Raw genomic sequence first — 23,942 nt, 5'->3', positions numbered from 1 at the left:
CATTTCTTCTCTTTTTTTCTTATTTTATTTAAATGAATGTAAATTCTCTTATCTATGTTCATTCTTCTTTATTCTCTGTGTGTGAATGAAAGTGAAACTCCTTCATGAGTTTGTGTGTGTGTGTGTGTGTGTGTGTGTGTGTGTGTGTGTGTGTGTGTGTGTGTGTGTGTGTGTGTGTGTGTGTGTGTGTGTGTGTGTGTGTGTGTGTGTGTGTGTGTGTGGGTGTATGCAAGTGGGGCCTTCCTATCCAGGCCCTCTGTCACTAAAATGTCACAGAAAACTGGGTCCCTAGTGGTCCCTATATAGTGGTCCCTATATTGTGGTCCCTATATAGTGGTTCCTATATAGTGGTCCCTATATAGTGGTCCCTATATAGTGGTCCCTATATAGTGATCCCTATATAGTCGTTCCCCATAGTGGTCCCTATATAGTGGTCCTATATAGTGGTCCCTATATAGTGGTTCCTATATAGTGGTCCCTATATAGTGGTCCCTATATAGTGGTCCCTATATAGTGGTCCTATATAGTGGTCCCTATATCTATAACTCAGCAGATGTATGTATAGTGGTTCATATATCTATAACTCAACAGTTATATAGTGGTCTGTATTTAGTGGTCCCGATATTTACAACTTGACAGAGCTTTGTTAAATATTTCCTTCTTCTTGCAGTGGGACATTGGGACTTCAGTACAACCTCCTCCGGCACCATCATCATCATCAACATCCTCTTCTTCCTCCAGCACCAGAATCTGTGGAGGGTCCGTCAGGTTGTCCAGTGGTCTCAGCTTCCTAGGAGTTGAGTATGGCTTCCAGCATGGCTCTGTACAGCTGCCCAGAGGAAGGGTCTTCCATCAGGAGAGAATCCGGGGTCACCCCCCGTCTCAGTTGGCCCACAAGCTGGTGCAGCAGACTACCCTTGTACAGCCTAGACTCCAACAGGGAAACAACAGAGGGTTGAATTAGCTGTGTTGCTGCTGGGCTAGAAAACAATGTAAAGGAATACCACTGGTCTACTCTAGAGGTTAGAGGTTAGGGTTGTTTTAGGAAGTGACACCTTACCAGGCACACTGAGGCTCAGGTAGAGGGAGACACAGAAGTTGGTTCAGGTAAAGGCCATCCCTCATGCAGCGCTGCCATTGGTTATAGGCGTGGGCCACACCCAGGTCTGGACTCATAGCACGTCTCTGAATCAGCCCTCTCATCCTCTCCAACACTGGTCCCTCCTCTATAAACCCTGATACACAAGAAGGGGAGGAGTCATTGGCTGCACTTCACGTACTTTATTTATAAATTCCAAGTTGTGTGTGGCTGTGTGTGTGTTTTCATTCATATTCTGGTCCATACCTCTCTGGCTCTTCCTCTGTCTGCAGAGCTCTCCATACACCAGTCCTAGTAGCAGGGCCTGCAGGAGAGGATGGTCTGGTCGGGGATGGGCGTGCCTCAGCCAGTAGTAGGTAACAGCCACAGGAAGTCCCAGGTGAGGTGGGAGACCATTCAAAGTGGACTGGGACACACCAACGGTCTCCAAAAACACCTCAAGCCGCACTAAATGTGGAGCCTAAGAAACAGAACAAGAGAATGAGAACCTCACGCATGTTTATATTATACTGTATACTACATCACGTCTACATACCTGATATACTGTATACTACATCACGTCTACATACCTGATATACTGTATACTACACAGTCTACATACCTGATATACTGAGTCTACATACCTGATATACTGAATCAATCTACATACCTGATATACTGTATACTACATCACGTCTACATACAGTATACTACATCAGTCTACATACCTGATATATGTATTACATATTACATACCTGATATACTGTATACTACATCACGTCTACATACCTGATATACTGTATACTACATCACGTCTACATACCTGATATACTGTATACTACATCACGTCTACATACCTGATATACTGTATACTACATCATGTCTACATACCTGATATACTGTATACTACATCATGTCTACATACCTGATATACTGTATACTACATCATGTCTACATACCTGATATACTGTATACTACATCACGTCTACATACCTGATATACTGTATACTACATCATGTCTACATACCTGATATACTGTATACTATATCACGTCTACATACCTGATATACTGTATACTACATACTGTCTACATACCTGATATACTGTATACTACATCACGTCTACATACCTGATATACTGTATACTATATCACATCTACATCACTGATATACTGTATACTATATCACACGTCTACATACCTGATATACTGTATACTACATCACGTCTACATACCTGATATACTGACGTCTACATACCTGATATACTGTATATATCATGTCTACATACCTGATATACTGTATACTACATCACGTCTACATACCTGATATACTGTATACTATATCTGATACATACCTGATATACTGTATACTATATCACACGTCTACATACCTGATATACTGTATACTACATCATGTCTACATACCTGATATACTGTATACTATATCACGTCTACACCTGATATACTGTATACTACATCACGTCTACATACCTGATATACTGTATACTATATCACATGTCTACATACCTGATATACTGTATACTATATCACATGTCTACATACCTGATATACTGTATACTATATCACATGTCTACATACCTGATATACTGTATACTATATCACATGTCTACATACCTGATATACTGTATACTATATCACATGTCGACATACCTGATATACTGTATACTATATCACATGTCTACATACCTGATCCAGTGTGTCCAGCTGCAGCTGTTGTGCAGCACTGGGCAGGATGGCTGTAACCATGCTGCTGGTCAGGTTTGTTTCTTCCCTGTCATACTCCTCCACTTCCCTCCCCTCACCCAGCAGCAGCCCGTAGAATGCCTGCCGTATGGGCCGAGAGGTGATGTTCCCACTGGGTAAGCTGTGATCTTCCACTTGGATACCCTGTATCACTGGCCTATGCTGCAGAATGTATATCATGTAGGGGGGAAGTGTCCCCTTCGTCAACGGCAGCAGAGTCCAGTCTGGAAGGACACTCAGATGGTCTGGGAGAAGGCCGGCATCAGGAGCCTCGCCATCATTGAAGAAACGCTCCAGGCAACCGGGTTGAATCTGGTATGTTTCTATGCCCCGAGAGAGGGCCTGGAGGGCAGCATCCATGTTGTTTTCCCCATGACAAATGAGGAGGTGCACATTGTCCAAGGCCTCCTGCTTCTCCTGGAAACTGGCCAGCCATTTCAGCAACTTGTTGAAAAAGACAACCCCTTCCCAAGCACAAAAAAACAACACACATATATATATATATATATATATAAAATATTGCAGGCATTGAATATACCTTTGAGCATCAATTACACCAGTTATTAATTACACTTTGGATGGTGTATCAATACACCCAGTTACTACAAAGATACGGGTATCCTTCCTAACTCAGTTGCCAGAGAGGAAGGAAACTGCTCAGGGATTTCACCTTGAGGTCAATGGTGACGTTAATGGCTGAGATAGGAGAAAACTGAGGATCAACAACATTGTAGTTATTCCACAATACTAACCTAATTGACAGAGTGAAAATAAGGAAGCCTGTACAGCAGGGATCTCCAACCTTTTCTAGCATGACAGCTACATAAAGAAAAATGAATTTCACGAGCTACTCATTTTTTTAATAGCTTTCAAATCGTCAAATTCTTCTCCTCTCCTCAACCCTGCAACTCTTCCCCTGTTCCTTGTACAAGATATGTGTTTTCTGGCAATATATAATAGTCAAATAACAACTCTAAGGGGGCCCTATAAAATGTTATTTTGAATTATTCCAAATTCTGTTTTTTTACTCTCAATATTACAATTATTCAGAGAGAAACAATGGAAATTGATGTTCTGAGTCCATGTCAATGCTTAAATCACATCAACAGAAAAATGTAGAGGTCTGAAAAAAAATGCTAACAAATGTAAAAAAAATCTGTAATTCCCCTTTAATTGTACATCTAGCAGGAGAGGAATGTATTAGTTTAGCAATGTTTCTGCTGTTAGGCCTACTGCTGCAGCACATCATGGCAGAGACTGCTAAACAATGGCCTCCTAATTTATGCAAATAATCATGATATCCAAAACCGTTCAACAGTTTGGGGTCACTTAGAAATGTCCTTGTTTTTGAAAGAAAAACATCAAATTGATCAGAAATACAGTGTAGAAATTGTTAATGTTGTAAATGACTATTGGAGCTGGAAACGGTTGATTTGTTATGGAATATCTACATAGGCTACAGAGGCCCATTATCAGCAACCATCACTCCTGTGTTCCAGTGGCACGTTGTGTTAGCTAATTCAAGTTCATCATTTTAAAAGGCTAATTGATCATTAGAAAACCCTTTCGCCATTATGTTAGAAGAGTTGAAAACTGTTGTACTGATTAAAGAAATAATAAAACTGTCTTTCTTTAGACTAGTTGAGTATCTGGAGCATCAGCATTTGTGGGTTCGATTACAGGCTCAAAATGGCCAGAAACTTGTCAGCCTATTCTTGTTCTGAGAAATTAAGACTATTCCATGCGAGAAATTGCCAAGAAACTGAAGATCTCGTACAACGCTGTGTACTACTCCCTTCACAGAACAGCGCAAACTGGCTCTAACCAGAATAGAAATGTTTAAATTCATGGTCAGACAACACAAAGAGAGAATGGTACATAAAAAAGGAATTACGTTCCATTGACGTGCGCTTAACTTGGGTCTTAATCGGCCCTCATTAGGAGGAATGTATTATATAAAACGTTTTCTATTCCATCTGACTTGGAAATGAAACAGACAAGCTGCTGCACATAATTTGTAAAAACTGTCTGGGTTGTTTGTTCTCTGGATCTGGAACCCAAACTGGTTGGGTTGTTTGTTCTCTGGATCTGGAACCCAAACTGGTTGGGTTGTTTGTTCTCTGGATCTGGAACCCAAACTGTCTGGGTTGGTTGTTCTCTGGATCTGGAACCCAAACTGGTTGGGTTGTTTGTTCTCTGGATCTGGAACCCAAACTGGTTGGGTTGTTTGTTCTCTGGATCTGGAACCCAAACTGTCTGGGTTGGTTGTTCTCTGGATCTGGAACCCAAACTGGTTGGGTTGTTTGTTCTCTGGATCTGGATCCCAAACTGTCTGGGTTGGTTGTTCTCTGGATCTGGAACCCAAACTGGTTGGGTTGTTTGTTCTCTGGATCTGGATCCCAAACTGTCTGGGTTGTTTGTTCTCTGGATCTGGAACCCAAACTGGTTGGGTTGTTTGTTCTCTGGATCTGGATCCCAAACTGTCTGGGTTGGTTGTTCTCTGGATCTGGAACCCAAACTGGTTGGGTTGTTTGTTCTCTGGATCTGGATCCCAAACTGTCTGGGTTGGTTGTTCTCTGGATCTGGAACCCAAACTGGTTGGGTTGTTTGTTCTCTGGATCTGGATCCCAAACTGTCTGGGTTGTTTGTTCTCTGGATCTGGAACCCAAACTGGTTGGGTTGTTTGTTCTCTGGATCTGGATCCCAAACTGTCTGGGTTGGTTGTTCTCTGGATCTGGAACCCAAACTGGTTGGGTTGTTTGTTCTCTGGATCTGGATCCCAAACTGTCTGGGTTGGTTGGTGTCTGGATCTGGAACCCAAACTGGTTGGGTTGTTTGTTCTCTGGATCTGGATCCCAAACTGGCTGGGTTGTTTGTTCTCTGGATCTGGATCCCAAACTGGCTGGGTTGGTTGGTGTCTGGATCTGGATCTGGATCCCAAACTGGCTGGGTTGGTTGGTGTCTGGATCTGGATCTGGATCCCAAACTGGCTGGGTTGGTTGGTGTCTGGATCTGGAACCAAAACTAGTTGGGTTGGTTGGTATGGGCAGGTATAAGCTACGGACAATGAACACAATCGAATTTTATCAATGGAAATTTGAATGCACAGAAATACCGTCACAAGATTCCGAGGCCCAATGTCGTGCCATTCATCTGCCCCCATCACCTCATGTTACTGGTTGGTAGGTGATCAAATACTTATGTCATGCAATAAAATGCAAATTAATTACTTAAAAATCATACAGAGTGATTTTCTGGATTTTTGTTTTAGATTCCGTCTCTCACAGTTGAAGTGTACCTACGATAAAAAATTACAGACCTCTACATGCTTTGTAAGTAGGAAAACCTGCAACATCGGCAGTGTTTCAAATAGTTGTTCTCCCCACTGTATATATATCAATATTTGTTAACTAGGCAGGTCAGTTCAGAACTAATTCCTATTTACAATGACGGCCTAGGAACAGTGGGTTAACTGTGTTGTTAAGGGGCAGAACGACAGATTTTTTTCACCTTGTCAGCTCGGGAATTCGATCTAGCAAGCTTTTGGTTACTGACCCAACGCTCTAACCACTAGGCTACCTGCCGTCCCTACACTCTAACCACTAGACGACCTGCCGCCCCTACACTCTAACCACTAGGCTACCTGCCGTCCCTACACTCTAACCACTAGACGACCTGCCGCCCCAAATGCATCTGTAGTAGTTATGTTTACTTCGGTATACGCGTAAAATGTTCAAACTTACCGCGCTTCCAATTGGGTTCCATCGACAAGCTGTCTTCAAACTTGATGGGAAAGCCCATCTTATCCAAGTTGACATAGTCGTTTCCTGTGATGGCACCAAAGACTGGGAGAAGCTGTCTGTTGATGTTGACTTGTCTGCAGAAGCTTGTTGTGGTGTACCGCTTGCAGGGGATGTAATTTTGAGGACTCCAGCGTTGCACTGACGCGTTCTGCCACTGAAAATGGGACATGGGAAGAAATCCTGCCTGGATGTCAAAAATATAAAAGTCACTGTCATTGGACAGGACCGGACACTTCCACTTTTGAGCCAGTGAGGCTATTTCTTGGTCTGCCTCAGAAAGGGCCTGTGCGAACGGCACATTCAAGCTGGAGAGAACCTGTTTAAAGACTTGTCTGGCAAGGGTTGGTATTAACCAGGCCCCTCGAAGCCCCTTGGACCACTTGTTGGCTGTGTCGATCTTTGATTCAGCTCGTTTTCTGACAGTTTCAAACTTTTTGTCGGTGTGGTCGGAGCCTCCGTCTATAATCACATACGGTTCAATGCTACAATCTCTCAGCGCCTTAAAGAACTTGCAGACCTGGTCCTCAAATACATCATAATCCCCTCCATGCTGCTGATCCACACATGAGGTCAAATAAAGAGAGTGGTAGATATTACAACCATCTATGACTACCTTGCTGTTTCTGAAATGATCATTTGTTAAAATCTCTCCATGATCACCTATAAATTTGGCCAAACCCTTGATACCCATGATGAGATCCTTCTAGGATATGATGTCTCTCGAAGTGAAGAGGTTCAGTCACAGGACTATTTATAGGATCATTACAAAGGAAGGGTTTACATTTCGTTAAGTTTCCCTTTCAATACGTCATCTCCCTAATCTCTGTATGGACACTTGCTGAGCAGGTCTAGACTAGTTTATGGGAAATCCTATATGAAAATAATACAGTCAGAAATGGGTTACAACTGTGGTGGTGGTGTGGGCTACCATGGTGGTGGTGTGGGCTACCATGGTGGTGGTGTGGGCTACCATGGTAGTGGTGTGGGCTACCGTGGTGGTGGTGGTGTGGGCTACCGTGGTGGTGGTGTGGGCTACCATGGTGGTGGTGGTGTGGGCTACCGTGGTGGTGGTGTGGACTACCATGGCGGTGGTGGTGTGGGCTACCATGGTGGTGGTGGTGTGGGCTACCATGGTGGTGGTGGTGTGGGCTACCATGGTGGTGGTGGTGTGGGCTACTGTGGTGGTGGTGTGGGCTACTGTGGTGGTGGTGTGGGCTAACATGGTGGTGGTGGTGTGGGCTACCATGGTGGTGGTGGTGTGGGCTACCATGGTGGTGGTGGTGTGGGCTACCATGGTGGTGGTGGTGTGGGCTACTGTGGTGGTGGTGTGGGCTACTGTGGTGGTGGTGTGGGCTAACATGGTGGTGGTGGTGTGGGCTACCATGGTGGTGGTGGTGTGGGCTACCATGGTGGTGGTGGTGTGGGCTACCATGGTGGTGGTGGTGTGGGCTACCATGGTGGTGGTGGTGTGGGCTACCATGGTGGTGGTTGTGTGGGCTACCGTCGTGGTGGTGTGGACTACCATGGTGGTGGTGTGGACTACCATTATGGTGGTGGTGTGGGCTACTGTGGTGGTGGTGTGGACTACCATGGCGGTGGTGGTGTGGGCTACCTTGGTGGTGGTGGTGTGGGCTACCATGGTGGTGGTGGTGGTGTGGGCTACCATGGTGGTGGTGTGGGCTACCATGGTGGTGGTAGTGTGGGCTAACATGGTGGTGGTGTGGGCTACCGTGGTGGTGATGTGGGCTACCATGGTGGTGTGGGCTACCATGGTGGTGGTGTGGGCTACCGTGGTGGTGATGTGGGCTACCATGGTGGTGGTGATGTGGGCTACCATGGTGGTGATGTGGGCTACCATGGTGGTGGTGTGGGCTACCATGGTGGTGATGTGGGCTACCATGGTTGTGATGTGGGCTACCATGGTGGTGATGTGGGCTACCATGGTGGTGATGTGGGCTACCATGGTGGTGATGTGGGCTACCATGATGGTGGTGTGGGCTACCATGGTGGTGATGTGGGCTACCATGGTGGTTGTGTGAGCTACCGTGGTGGTGATGTGGGCTACCATGGTGGTGGTGATGTGGGCTACCATGGTGGTGGTGTGGGCTCCCATGGTGGTGGTGATGTGGGCTACCATGGTGGTGATGTGGGCTACCATGGTGGTGGTGTGGGCTACCGTGGTGGTGATGTGGGCTACCATGGTGGTGATGTGGGCTACCATGGTGGTGATGTGGGCTACCATGGTGGTGATGTGGGCTACCATGATGGTGGTGTGGGCTACCATGATGGTGGTGTGGGCTACCATGGTGGTGATGTGGGCTACCATGGTGGTGGTGTGGGCTACCATGGTGGTGATGTGGGCTACTAGTTAAATTGCAGGAAGACATGGAGTAACAGGTCTAAGGTTTAAACGTGTATTCAGTTCAAATACAAGAGGGGAGTTCCGGTTTAGCAGGTGAATGGAGAAGAAGCTCGTGGACGAAGCTCCTACGTATTAGTTAATTTTGCCAAATATGAACTTTGCAGTTACATTTGGGCACGCTTTTCATCCAAAATTTGAGGTGGGTGGACTGAGGTAGGGCGGAGAGGTAGGGAAGGGACTAGGGGGGGTTGGGTGGGTGTGTTGAATGGAGGGGGGGGATATGGTCAAATCCTTAATGTACATTATGTAAAACTTTTATAAAAATATGTGGACATGGAGTGAAGAGTTTCAGTCACATGACTATCTACATCATCATCATTACAATGGATAGTTTTCTCTTTTGTTAAGTTTCCTTTTCCCGAAAACCTAACAGGCAAACGCCCTGGATGAGGGATGTAAAATACAAACAGTGGTCATCAAACATGATCACTTAGACACTGTCAGGTAACTGACTTACCTGGTCTAGTTTTCTGTTCTATTGTATTTGGACATGAAACCTCCATGACAGATTAACTGCTGCATACTGTTTGTATAAACTGGTTGGGTGGGTTGGCAAAGGCTTGTATTTAGTTTAGATTAACGGTGGTGGTGTGGGCTACCGTGGTGATGGTGGTGTGGGCTACTATGGTGGTGGTGGTGAGGGCTACCGTGGTGGTGGTGGTGTGGGCTACTATGGTGATGGTGGTGTGGGCTACTATGGTGGTGGTGGTGAGGGCTACCGTGGTGGTGGTGGTGTGGGCTACCGTGGTGGTGGTGGTGAGGGCTACCGTGGTGGTGGTGGTGAGGGCTACCGTGGTGGTGGTGGTGAGGGCTACCATGGTGGTGGTGGTGAGGGCTACCATGGTGGTGGTGGTGAGGGCTACCATGGTGGTGGTGGTGTTGGTGGAAGTGGTGTGGGATACCATGGTGGTATAGGCTACCATGGTGGTTGTGGTGGTGTGGCGTAGTGGTGGTGGTGGTGTGGAATACCATGGTGGTGGTGGTGTTTGCTACCATGGTGGTGGTGTGGGCTACCATGGTTGTGTGGGCTACCATGGTGGTGGTGTTGGTGGTGGTGGAAGTGGTGTGGGCTACCGTGGTGGTATGGGCTACCATGGTGGTGGTCGTGGTGGTACAGGCTACCGTAGTGGTGGTTTTGGTTGTGTAGGCTACTATGGTTGTGGTGGTGGTGTGGGCTACCATGGTGGTGGTGGTGGGGTGGGCATCCATGGTGGCGGTGGTGGTGGTGTTGGTGTGGGCTACCATGGTGGTGGTGGTGTTGTTGTGGGCTACCATGGTGGAGGTGGTGGTGGTGTTGGTGTGGGCTACCATGGTGGTATTGGTGGTGTGGGCTACCATGGTGGTGATGTGGGCTACCATGGTGGTGGTGTGGGCTACCATGGCGGTGATGTGGGCTACCATGGTGGTGGTGTGGGCTACCATGGTGGTGATGTGGGCTACTAGTTAAATTGCAGGAAGACATGGAGTAACAGGTCTAAGGTTTAAACGTGTATTCAGTTCAAATACAAGAGGGGAGTTCCGGTTTAGCAGGTGAATGGAGAAGAAGCTCGTGGACGAAGCTCCTACGTATTAGTTAATTTTGCCAAATATGAACTTTGCAGTTACAAATGAGCACCCTTTTCATCCAAAATTTGAGGTGGGTGGACTGAGGTAGGGCGGAGAGGTAGGGAAGGGACTAGGGGGGGTTGGGTGGGTGTGTTGAATGGAGGGGGGGGATATGGTCAAATCCTTAATGTACATTATGTAAAACTTTTATAAAAATATGTGGACATGGAGTGAAGAGTTTACGTCACATGACTATCTACATCATCATCATTACAATGGATAGTTTTCTCTTTTGTTAAGTTTCCTTTTCCCGAAAACCTAACAGGCAAACGCCCTGGATGAGGGATGTAAAATGCAAACAGTGGTCATCAAACATGATCACTTAGACACTGTCAGGTAACTGACTTACCTGGTCTAGTTTTCTGTTCTATTGTATTTGGACATGAAACCTCCATGACAGATTAACTGCTGCATACTGTTTGTATAAACTGGTTGGGTGGGTTGGCAAAGGCTTGTATTTAGTTTAGAGTAACGGTGGTGGTGTGGGCTACCGTGGTGATGGTGGTGAGGGCTACCATGGTGGTGGTGGTGAGGGCTACCATGGGGGTGGTGTTGTGGGCTACCATGGTGGTGGTGGTGTTGGTGGAAGCGGTGTGGGATACCATGGTGGTATAGGCTACCATGGTGGTTGTGGTGGTGTGGGCTACCGTGGTGGTGGTGGTGAGGGCTACCGTGGTGGTGGTGGTGAGGGCTACCATGGTGGTGGTGGTGAGGGCTACCATGGTGGTGGTGGTGAGGGCTACCATGGTGGTGGTGGTGTTGGTGGAAGCGGTGTGGGATACCATGGTGGTATAGGCTACCATGGTGGTTGTGGTGGTGTGGCGTAGTGGTGGTGGTGGTGTGGAATACCATGGTGGTGGTGGTGTTTGCTACCATGGTGGTGGTGGTGGTGTGGGCTACCATGATTGTGTGGGCTACCATGGTGGTGGTGTTGGTGGTGGTGGAAGTGGTGTGGGCTACCGTGGTGGTATGGGCTACCATGGTGGTGGTCGTGGTGGTACAGGCTACCGTAGTGGTGGTTTTGGTTGTGTAGGCTACTATGGTTGTGGTGGTGGTGTGGGCTACCATGGTGGTGGTGGTGGGGTGGGCATCCATGGTGGCGGTGGTGGTGGTTTTGGTGTGGGCTACCATGGTGGTGGTGGTGTTGTTGTGGGCTACCATGGTGGAGGTGGTGGTGGTGTTGGTGTGGGCTACCATGGTGGTATTGGTGGTGTGGGCTACCATGGTGGTGATGTGGGCTACCATGGTGGTGGTGTGGGCTACCATGGTGGTGATGTGGGCTACCATGGTGGTGATGTGGGCTACCATGGTGGTGATGTAGTTAAATTGCAGGAAGACATGGAGTAACAGGTCTAAGGTTTAAACGAGTATTCAGTTCAAATACAAGAGGGGAGTTCCGGTTTAGCAGGTGAATGGAGAAGAAGCTCGTGGACGAAGCTCCTACGTATTAGTTAATTTTGCCAAATATGAACTTTGCAGTTACATTTGGGCACGCTTTTCATCCAAAATTTGAGGTGGGTGGACTGAGGTAGGGCGGAGAGGTAGGGAAGGGACTAGATATGGTCAAATCCTTAATGTACATTGGGATGTGGGCTAAAACTTTTATAAAAATGGAGAAGAAGCTCGTGGACGAAGCTCCTACGGTTAATTTTGCCAAATATGAACTTTGCAGTTACATTTGGGCACGCTTTTCATCCAAAATTTGAGGTGGGTGGACTGAGGTAGGGCGGAGAGGTAGGGAAGGGACTAGGGGGGGTTGGGTGGGTGTGTTGAATGGAGGGGGGGGATATGGTCAAATCCTTAATGTACATTATGTAAAACTTTTATAAAAATATGTGGACATGGAGTGAAGAGTTTCAGTCACATGACTATCTACATCATCATCATTACAATGGATAGTTTTCTCTTTTGTTAAGTTTCCTTTTCCCGAAAACCTAACAGGCAAACGCACTGGATGAGGGATGTAAAATGCAAACAGTGGTCATCAAACATGATCACTTAGACACTGTCAGGTAACTGACTTACCTGGTCTAGTTTTCTGTTCTATTGTATTTGGACATGAAACCTCCATGACAGATTAACTGCTGCATACTGTTTGTATAAACTGGTTGGGTGGGTTGGCAAAGGCTTGTATTTAGTTTAGATTAACGGTGGTGGTGTGGGCTACAGTGGTGGTGGTGGTGTGGGCTACTATGGTGGTGGTGGTGAGGGCTACCGTGGTGGTGGTGGTGGTGTGGGCTACAGTGGTGGTGGTGGTGAGGGCTACCATGGTGGTGGTGGTGAGGGCTACCATGGTGGTGGTGGTGAGGGCTACCATGGGGGTGGTGTTGTGGGCTACTATGGTGGTGGTGGTGAGGGCTACCGTGGTGGTGGTGGTGTGGGCTACTATGGTGGTGGTGGTGGTGGTGTGGGCTACAGTGGTGGTGGTGGTGAGGGCTACTGTGGTGGTGGTGGTGAGGGCTACTGTGGTGGAGGTGGTGTGGGCTACTATGGTGGTGGTGGTGAGGGCTACCATGGTGGTGGTGTTGTGGGCTACCATGGTGGAGGTGGTGTGGGCTACCATGGTGGAGGTGGTGTGGGCTACTATGGTGGTGGTGGTGGTGGTGTTGGCTACCATGGTTGTGTGGGCTACCATGGTGGTGGTGGTGTTGGTGGAAGTGGTGTGGGATACCATGGTGGTATAGGCCACCATGGTGGTTGTGGTGGTGTGGGCTACCATGGTGGTGGTGGTGAGGGCTACCATGGTGGTGGTGTTGTGGGCTACCATGGTGGAGGTGGTGTGGGCTACCATGGTGGTGGTGGTGAGGGCTACCATGGTGGTGGTGTTGTGGGCTACCATGGTGGAGGTGGTGTGGGCTACCATGGTGGTGGTGGTGTGGGATACCATCGTGGTGGTGGTGGTGTGGGCTACCATGGTGGTGGTGGTGTGGGCTACCATGGTGGTGATGGTGTGGGCTACCATGGTGGTTGTGGTGGTGTGGCGTAGTGGTGGTGGTGGTGTGGGCTACTATGGTGGTGGTGGTGAGGGCTACCGTGGTGGTGGTGGTGTGGGCTACTATGGTGGTGGTGGTGGTGGTGTGGGCTACCCTGGTGGTGATGGTGAGGGCTACTGTGGTGGTGGTGGTGAGGGACTGTGGTGGTGGTGGGGCTACTGTGGTGGAGGTGGTGTGGGCTACTATGGTGGTGGTGGTGAGGGCTACCATGGTGGTGGTGGTGTGGGCTACCATGGTGGTGGTGGTGGTGGTGAGGGCTACTGTGGTGGTGGTGGTGAGGGCTACTGTGGTGGTGGTGGTGAGGGCTACCATGGTGGTGGTGTTGTGGGCTACCATGGTGGAGGTGGTGTGGGCTACCATGGTGGAGGTGGTGTGGGCTACTATGGTGGTGGTGGTGGTGGTGTTGGCTACCATGGTTGTGTGGGCTACCATGGTGGTGGTGGTGTTGGTGGAAGTGGTGTGGGCTACTATGGTGGTGGTGGTGAGGGCTACCATGGTGGTGGTGTTGTGGGCTACCATGGTGGAGGTGGTGTGGGCTACCATGGTGGAGGTGGATTTGGGCTACCATGGTGGTGGTGGTGTGGGATACCATGGTGGTTGTGGTGGTGTGGGCTACCATGGTGGTGGTGGTGAGGGCTACCATGGTGGTGGTGTTGTGGGCTACCATGGTGGAGGTGGTGTGGGCTACCATGGTGGTGGTGGTGTGGGATACCATGGTGGTGGTGGTGGTGTGGGCTACCATGGTGGTGGTGGTGTGGGCTACCATGGTGGTGGTGGTGTGGGCTACCATGGTGGTTGTGGTGGTGTGGGCTACCATGGTGGTTGTGGTGGTGTGGCGTAGTGGTGGTGGTGTTTGCGGTAGTCCTTTAGGCGTGTTTCCTCCATGTTCTTGGGCACAGGAACGATGGTGGTCTGCTTGAAACATGTTGGTATTACAGACTCGGTCAGGGACAGGTTAAAAATGTCAGTGAAGACACTTGCCAGTTGGTCTGCGCATGCTCTGAGTACACGTCCATCCTGGTAATCCCCGCAGCCTTGTGAATGTTGACCTGTTTAAAGGCTACGGAGGGCATGCACTTTCAATGCAATATACCAAAACAAAATAAACTATGCATGAGATTTTATTGTATTCAGAGGACATTGCAGTAGGATTCTATTGTATTGACAGGCACTCTACACAGACAGTTGCACAATAACCAATTAGAGCTGTAGCATCACTATACGCAAATAGACCATTGCTATATATGGACCGGGGCCATTGACTTTGAACTGGACTGTGTTTACAGCATGAGTTGTTGTGAGTAAATGCTCTTGTTTTGAGATCAAAGTGAGAGCTACATTTGTACCTATTTTTTGTAAATGAGTTATAGCTAATTTCTAGTCAGCAATAGGGGAGTGGTTGCTTCCTACAAGAACACAAAACGTGTGCATTTCGTGTGCAAGTTAATAAGTAAGACGCTTTTTTTCTGTCTTAAAAGGAACATGTTGTATATTAAGACAGGCTTGAATGAGCTAAGTGACCAATAGACAGAGAGTATCATAATGCGCTTGATTCTCTGTAATAAATGTACAAGGAATAATAATACATTTTATTTTGTAAAGTGGTTTTCTTGCATCAAACAACAACATTTTCAGTCACCTTGTCTGTAGGACAAGTGGACAAACAGGTTCATCTCAACTCAACATTATTGATCAACGAGCCACAGTAGCCTACTTGGCCACTGTTTTAACTTTAACTTAAAGCGGGTACAGCCTCAGTGTTCACTGTAAACATGCACCAGAAGTTGCACAGAATTTTCACAACGTACAAATTTGCGCTCTGCAGACCTGAAAATTGCTGACTGCCGAAAATAATTAGAGGGATCATTGACTACCACTACTACCACTACTACGAATCCACCATAATACATCTACTTCAGGACCAGCAAGCATTTCATTTATTTACATTTAGGACATTTATTTTTCTTTCATTAAAACATGTACATCAAATATTTCATAACAATTTACTGCAATAACGGAACATTAACATTATATTATATATATAATAATTATGTATCACTTTCTCAAAGACTCAAAGCCGCTTTTTGACAGCAATTAAATATAAAACAAATAAAACCTGGTCAAACGTATAACTTTTCTTTTTCGATTTTATCCTTTATAATCCTTTATCCTTTATAAAATGTATCTTTTAATGTATATTTTATAAACGTATTTTATAGTTAATGATAAAAACAAAGTTTATGACAGTTGTTAAAATAAACAAATTGGGCACATTTGGGCAGTCTTGACACAAAACTTTGAACAGAAATGCAATGGTTCATTGGATCAGTCTAAAACTTTGCACATACACTGCTGCCATCTACTGGCCAAAATCTAAATTGCAGCTGGGATGGAATAATACATTATGGCCTTTCTCTTGCATTTCAAAGGTAATGGTACAAAAGAAATACAAAAATAACATTTGTTTTTTTCTTTGTATTATCTTTTACCGGATCTAATGTGTTATATTCTCCTACATTCCTTTCACATTTCCACAAACATCAAAGTGTTTCCTTTCAAATGGTACCAAGAATATCTATATCCTTGCTTCAGGGCCTGAGCTACAGGCAGTTAGATTTGGGTATGTCATTTTAGGAGAAAATGGAAAAAAGGGGCAGATCCTTATTTAAGGTACTGTCATAACTAAAATACCACCTATGCAGGATTTAACAATTGAACTCTCCCCTGTCTACTGACCTAGTACACAGCAAGGGACTGTTCCTCAAACTCAACGGTAAGGGCCTTGCAGTAAAGCGGGATATCCCCAAAGACGAGTGCCTCCCTCACCCTGAACCAATAAACCTGGTGCCTTTTCAGGATCGTCCGGGCCAGAGTTTCAACCTCAGCACACTGAATGGGCTGCCCGCCCCTGGGTTGGCTTAGTCCAGACACGCCCCTCTTATAACTCCTACCAATGCACTCAGTACCTATAGTTGGGTCTCAGGCTCCTTTATACCAGCAACTCAGGTTCCCGATAGACTAACTAACCAGATGCTAAAATTACCCCCCCCCCCTCCCCCCCTTGGGTTGTGCCGTGGCGGAGATCTTTGTGGGCTATACTCGGCCTTGTCTCAGGATGGTAAGTTGGTGGTTGAAAATATCCCTCTAGTGGTGTGGGTGCTGTGCTTTGGCAAAGTGGGTGGGGTTATATCCTGCCTGTTTGGCCCTGTCCGGGGGTGTCATCGGATGGGGCCACAGTGTCTCCTGACTCCTCCTGTCTCAGCCTCCAGTATTTATGCTGCAGTAGTTTATGTGTCGGGGGGCTAGGGTCAGTTTGTTATATCTGGAGTACTTCTCCTGTCTTATCCGGTGTCCTGTGTGAATTTAAGTGTGCTCTCTCTAATTCTCTCTTTCTCTCTTTTTTTCTCTCTCTCGGGGGACCTGAGCTCTAGGACCATGCCTCAGGACTACCTGGCATGATGACTCCTTGCTGTCCCCAGTCCACCTGGTCGTGCTGCTGCTGCTCCAGTTTCAACTGTTTTGCCTGTGATTATTATTATTTGACCATGCTGGTCATTTATTAACATTTGAACATCTTGGCCATGTTCTGTTATAATATCCACCCGGCACAGCCAGAAGTGGACTGGCCACCCCACATAGCCTGGTTCCTCTCTAGGTTTCTTCCTAGGTTTTGGCCTTTCTAGGGAGTTTTTCCTAGCCACCGTGCTTCTACACCTGCAATGTTTGCTGTTTGGGGTTTTAGGCTGGGTTTCTGTACAGCACTTTGAGATATCAGCTGATGTACGAAGGGCTATATAAATAAATTTGATTTGATTTGATCAAGTCTATTTCAGAAACCTAGAGAAAAGCACTGGTATGACTCATTAATGACACGGGGTTTCAGAACAATAAAGCAAGTTTATTCAAAGTTCCAGAAACAGCCATAAAAAAAAATCCCAGATCAATCAACCAATCACAAATCAATATCACAAATCAACCAATCACAAATCAATATCACAAATCAACCAATCAATAAATCAAATCACAAATCACAAATCAAATCACAAATCAACCAATCACAAATCAATATCACAAATCAACCAATCACATCAAATCACAAATCAACCAATCACACAATATCAACCAATCACAAATCAATATCACAAATCAACCAATCACAAATCAATATCACAAATCAACCAATCACAAATCAATATCACAAATCAATGATAAGATCAAATCAACCATGAATTAACTTTATAGATGCCTCCAGTGCCCTTTCACTAAACCATTAGTGGGATGTGCCAATAAAATGTTATTTGTCGATCACAATTTTATCAGAAGGACAATATTTAATGACAATAAGAACAAGAAAAACCTTCTACAATTTATAAACGGCTCTTTGTCTCCCCCTCAAGATGATCAGTCCCTCAGTTGGTGTCTAAAAAAACTCTGTAACAGCTACATTAACACACTTCTGTCAATGAGGTCACCTTAACGATTCCTCCGAAAATGTTACTTTAACCAAGTAGAATAAAAACCTAAAGATATCTCAAGCTAAAATGCGAAAGCAAAAGTCTTGTTCCAGCAGTCGACAGGTTCTCCCAGCTCAAAGAGAGTCCGTTCTACCATCAGTCTTCCTGTCTGCTAACTCATTGTGGCTAACTCCTGCTCCAATGATGCATTAACACCTAATGCGGCATTTGCTCATGAGCTGCATTTTCAGCACCAACTAACCCCCCACCTCCTGCCTGGCTGTTCTGTCCTGTGGATTTACAATTCAAGCTAGAAACCTACATTACTGCACTACTTTAATCCTCCTTTTATATTTCACAATGTTTTCAACTTTCAACATTTAACATATTTAACCTTTAATGATCATTACAATAAACTTCAGTCCCAATTCATTTCTTCTCTTTTTTTCTTATTTTATTTAAATGAATGTAAATTCTCTTATCTATGTTCATTCTTCTTTATTCTCTGTGTGTGAATGAAAGTGAAACTCCTTCATGAGTTTGTGTGTGTGTGTGTGTGTGTGTGTGTGTGTGTGTGTGTGTGTGTGTGTGTGTGTGTGTGTGTGTGTGTGTGTGTGTGTGTGTGTGTGTGTGTGTGTGTGTGTGTGTGTGTGGGTGTATGCAAGTGGGGCCTTCCTATCCAGGCCCTCTGTCACTAAAATGTCACAGAAAACTGGGTCCCTAGTGGTCCCTATATAGTGGTCCCTATATTGTGGTCCCTATATAGTGGTTCCTATATAGTGGTCCCTATATAGTGGTCCCTATATAGTGGTCCCTATATAGTGATCCCTATATAGTCGTTCCCCATAGTGGTCCCTATATAGTGGTCCTATATAGTGGTCCCTATATAGTGGTTCCTATATAGTGGTCCCTATATAGTGGTCCCTATATAGTGGTCCCTATATAGTGGTCCCTATATAGTGGTCCTATATAGTGGTCCCTATATCTATAACTCAGCAGATGTATGTATAGTGGTTCATATATCTATAACTCAACAGTTATATAGTGGTCTGTATATAGTGGTCCCGATATTTACAACTTGACAGAGCTTTGTTAAATATTTCCTTCCTCTTGCAGTGGGACATTGGGACTTCAGTACAACCTCCTCCGGCACCATCATCAACATCCTCTTCTTCCTCCAGCACCAGAATCTGTGGAGGGTCCGTCAGGTTGTCCAGTGGTCTCAGCTTCCTAGGAGTTGAGTATGGCTTCCAGCATGGCTCTGTACAGCTGCCCAGAGGAAGGGTCTTCCATCAGGAGAGAATCCGGGGTCACCCCCCGTCTCAGTTGGCCCACAAGCTGGTGCAGCAGACTACCCTTGTACAGCCTAGACTCCAACAGGGAAACAACAGAGGGTTGAATTAGCTGTGTTGCTGCTGGGCTAGAAAACAATGTAAAGGAATACCACTGGTCTACTCTAGAGGTTAGAGGTTAGGGTTGTTTTAGGAAGTGACACCTTACCAGGCACACTGAGGCTCAGGTAGAGGGAGACACAGAAGTTGGTTCAGGTAAAGGCCATCCCTCATGCAGCGCTGCCATTGGTTATAGGCGTGGGCCACACCCAGGTCTGGACTCATAGCACGTCTCTGAATCAGCCCTCTCATCCTCTCCAACACTGGTCCCTCCTCTATAAACCCTGATACACAAGAAGGGAGGAGTCATTGGCTGCACTGCACGCACTTTATTTATAAATTCCAAGTTGTGTGTGGCTGTGTGTGTGTTTTCATTCATATTCTGGTCCATACCTCTCTGGCTCTTCCTCTGTCTGCAGAGCTCTCCATACACCAGTCCTAGTAGCAGGGCCTGCAGGAGAGGAAGGTCTGGTCGGGGATGGGCGTGCCTCAGCCAGTAGTAGGTAACAGCCACAGGAAGTCCCAGGTGAAGTGGGAGACCATTCAAAGTGGACTGGGACACACCAACGGTCTCCAAAAACACCTCAAGCCACACTAAATGTGGAGCCTAAGAGACAGAACAAGAGAATGAGAATTAATTTCAGAATCAACAGCAGCATGTTTATATTATACTGTATACTACATCACGTCGACATACCTGATATACTGTATACTATATCATGTCTACATACCTGATATACTGTATACTACATCACGTCTACATACCTGATATACTGTATACTACATCACGTCTACATACCTGATATACTGCATACTATATCACATGTCGACATACCTGATCCAGTGTGTCCAGCTGCAGCTGTTGTGCAGCACTGGGCAGGATGGCTGTAACCATGCTGCTGGTCAGGTTTGTTTCTTCCCTGTCATACTCCTCCACTTCCCTCCCCTCACCCAGCAGCAGCCCGTAGAATGCCTGCCGTATGGGCCGAGAGGTGATGTTCCCACTGGGTAAGCTGTGATCTTCCACTTGGATACCCTGTATCACTGGCCTATGCTGCAGAATGTATATCATGTAGGGGGGAAGTGTCCCCTTCGTCAACGGCAGCAGAGTCCAGTCTGGAAGGACACTCAGATGGTCTGGGAGAAGGCCGGCATCAGGAGCCTCGCCAACATTGAAGAAACGCTCCAGGCAACCGGGTTGAATCTGGTATGTTTCTATGCCCCGAGAGAGGGCCTGGAGGGCAGCATCCATGTTGTTTTCCCCATGACAAATGAGGAGGTGCACATTGTCCAAGGCCTCCTGCTTCTCCTGGAAACTGGCCAGCCATTTCAGCAACTTGTTGAAAAAGACAACCCCTTCCCAAGCACAAAAAAACAACACACATATATATATATATATATATATATATATATATATATATATATATATATATATATATATATATATAAAATATTGCAGGCATTGAATATACCTTTGAGCATCAATTACACCAGTTATTAATTACACTTTGGATGGTGTATCAATACACCCAGTTACTACAAAGATACGGGTATCCTTCCTAACTCAGTTGCCAGAGAGGAAGGAAACTGCTCAGGGATTTCACCTTGAGGTCAATGGTGACGTTAATGGCTGAGATAGGAGAAAACTGAGGATCAACAACATTGTAGTTATTCCACAATACTAACCTAATTGACAGAGTGAAAAGAAGGAAGCCTGTACAGCAGAGATCTCCAACCTTTTCTAGCATGACAGCTACATAAAGAAAAATGAATTTCACGAGCTACTCATTTTTTTAATAGCTTTCAAATCGTCAAATTCTTCTCCTCTCCTCAGCCCTGCAACTCTTCCCCTGTTCCTTGTACAAGATATGTGTTTTCTGGCAATATATAATAGTCAAATAACAATTCTAAGGGGGCCCTATAAAATGTTATTTTGAATTATTCCAAATTCTGTTTTTTTACTCTCAATATTACAATTATTCAGAGAGAAACAATGGAAATTGATGTTCTGAGTCCATGTCAATGCTTAAATCACATCAACAGAAAAATGTAGAGGTCTGAAAAAAAATGCTAACAAATGTAAAAAAAAATCTGTAATTCCCCTTTAATTGTACATCTAGCAGGAGAGGAATGTATTAGTTTAGCAATGTTTCTGCTGTTAGGCCTACTGCTGCAGCACATCATGGCAGAGACTGCTAAACAATGGCCTCCTAATTTATGCAAATAATCATGATATCCAAAACCGTTCAACAGTTTGGGGTCACTGAGAAATGTCCTTGTTTTTGAAAGAAAAACATCAAATTGATCAGAAATACAGTGTAGAAATTGTTAATGTTGTAAATGACTATTGGAGCTGGAAACGGTTGATTTGTTATGGAATATCTACATAGGCGTACAGAGGCCCATTATCAGCAACCATCACTCCTGTGTTTCAATGGCACGTTGTGTTAGCTAATTCAAGTTCATCATTTTAAAAGGCTAATTGATCATTAGAAAACCCTTTCGCCATTATGTTAGAAGAGTTGAAAACTGTTGTACTGATTAAAGAAATAATAAAACTGTCTTTCTTTAGACTAGTTGAGTATCTGGAGCATCAGCATTTGTGGGTTCGATTACAGGCTCAAAATGTCCAGAAACTTGTCAGCCTATTCTTGTTCTGAGAAATGAAGACTATTCCATGCGAGAAATTGCCAAGAAACTGAAGATCGCGTACAACGCTGTGTACTACTCCCTTCACAGAACAGCGCAAACTGGCTCTAACCAGAATAGAAATGTTTAAATTCATGGTCAGACAACACAAAGAGAGAATGGTACATAAAAAAGGAATTACGTTCCATTGACGTGCGCTTAACTTGTGTCTTAATCGGCCCTCATTAGTAGGAATGTTTTATATAAAAAGTTTTGTATTCCATCTGACTTGGAAATGAAACCTCGCAACAGACAAGCTGCTGCACACAATTTGTAAAAAACTCTGGATCTGGATCCCAAATTGGTTGGGTTGGTTGGTATGGGCAGGTATAAGCTACGGACAATGAACACAATCCAATTTTATCAATGGAAATTTGAATGCACAGAAATACCGTCACAAGATTCCGAGGCCCAATGTCGTGCCATTCATTCATGTCGTGCGCTGCAGGACTTTAATCCATGACGGCGTAGTGTGACTAATGGTTTTCTTTGAGACTGTGGTCCCAGCTCTCTTCAGGTCATTGACCAGGTCCTGCCGTGTAGTTCTGGGCTGATCCCTCACCTTCCTCATGATCATTGATGCCCCACGAGGTGAGGTCTTGCATGGAGCCCCAGACCGAGGGTGATTGACCGTCATCTTGAACTTCTTCCATTTTCTAACAATTGCTGCTTGCCTATTGTCCTGTAGCCCATCCCAGCCTTCTGCAGGTCTACAATTTTATCCCTGATGTCCTTACACAGCTCCCTGGTCTTGGCCATTGTGGAGAGGTTGGAGAGTCTGTTTGATTGAGTGTGTGGACAGGTGACTTTTATACAGGTAACGAGTTCAAACAGGTGTAGTTAATACAGGTAATGAGTGGAGAACAGGAGGGCTTCTTAAAGAAAAACTAACAGGTCTGTGAGAGCCGGAATTCTTACTGGTTGGTAGGTGATCAAATACTTATGTCATGCAATAAAATTCAAATGAATTACTTAAAAATCATACAATGTGATTTTCAGGATTTTTGTTTTAGATTCCGTCTCTCACAGTTGAAGTGTACCTATGATAGAAATGACAGACCTTTACATGCTTTGTAAGTAGGAAAACCTGCAAAATCGTCAGTGTATCAAATACTTGTTCTCCCCACTGTGGGTGTTCCTTCTGTCCGGATGGGAAAGGGCAGTGTGGAGTGCAATAGAGATTGCATCATCTGTTGGGGCGGTATGTGAATTGGAGTGGGTCCAGGGTTTCCGGGATGATGATGTTGATGTGAGCCATGACCAGCCTTTCAAAGCGCTTCATGGCTACCGACGTGAGTGCTACGGGGCGGTAGTCCTTTAGGCGTGTTTCCTCCATGTTCTTGGGCACAGGGACGATGGTTGTCTGCTTGAAACATGTTGGTATTACAGACTCGGTCAGGGACAGCTTGAATATGTCAGTGAAGACACTTGCCAGGTGGTCCGCGCTCTGAGTACACGTCCATCCTGGTAATCCCAGCAGCCTTGTGAATGTTGACCTGTTTAAAATAAATCTACTTCAGGATCGGTGTCCCTTCCACGGGACAGTTGAGCTAACGTAGGCTAATGCGATTAGCATGAGGTTGTAAGTAACAAGAACAGGACATAGACATATCTGATATTGGCAGAAAGCTTAAATTCTTGTAAATCTAGCTGCACTGTCCAATGTACAGTACTTATTACAGTGAAATAATGCCATGCTATTGTTTGAGGAGAGTGCACAGTTTTGAACATGAAAGTTATTAATAA

General features: G+C 45.6%; 1 protein-coding gene and 1 pseudogene across 1 annotated transcript; both read right to left on the bottom strand.

Moving 5' to 3' along the window:
• Positions 1–631: 631 nt before the first annotated feature.
• On the bottom strand, positions 632–7,340 carry LOC139378788 (single-strand DNA endonuclease ASTE1-like). The gene is made up of 5 exons (XM_071121290.1): positions 6,584–7,340; positions 2,784–3,304; positions 1,346–1,559; positions 1,061–1,226; positions 632–926 (listed from the first exon to the last, which is right to left on the bottom strand). Exons 1-5 carry the CDS (start codon positions 7,332–7,334, stop codon positions 791–793), a joined length of 1,788 nt encoding a protein of 595 aa, XP_070977391.1. The 5' UTR covers positions 7,335–7,340; the 3' UTR covers positions 632–790.
• Positions 7,341–17,492: 10,152 nt separating this feature from the next.
• LOC139418976 (single-strand DNA endonuclease ASTE1-like) lies at positions 17,493–23,532 on the bottom strand (annotated as a pseudogene).
• Positions 23,533–23,942: the final 410 nt, after the last annotated feature.

Source organism: Oncorhynchus clarkii, chromosome 2, assembly GCF_045791955.1.
Source record: "Oncorhynchus clarkii lewisi isolate Uvic-CL-2024 chromosome 2, UVic_Ocla_1.0, whole genome shotgun sequence".
NCBI lineage: Eukaryota > Metazoa > Chordata > Actinopteri > Salmoniformes > Salmonidae > Oncorhynchus > Oncorhynchus clarkii.
This window is presented reverse-complemented; position numbering and strand designations above follow the sequence as displayed.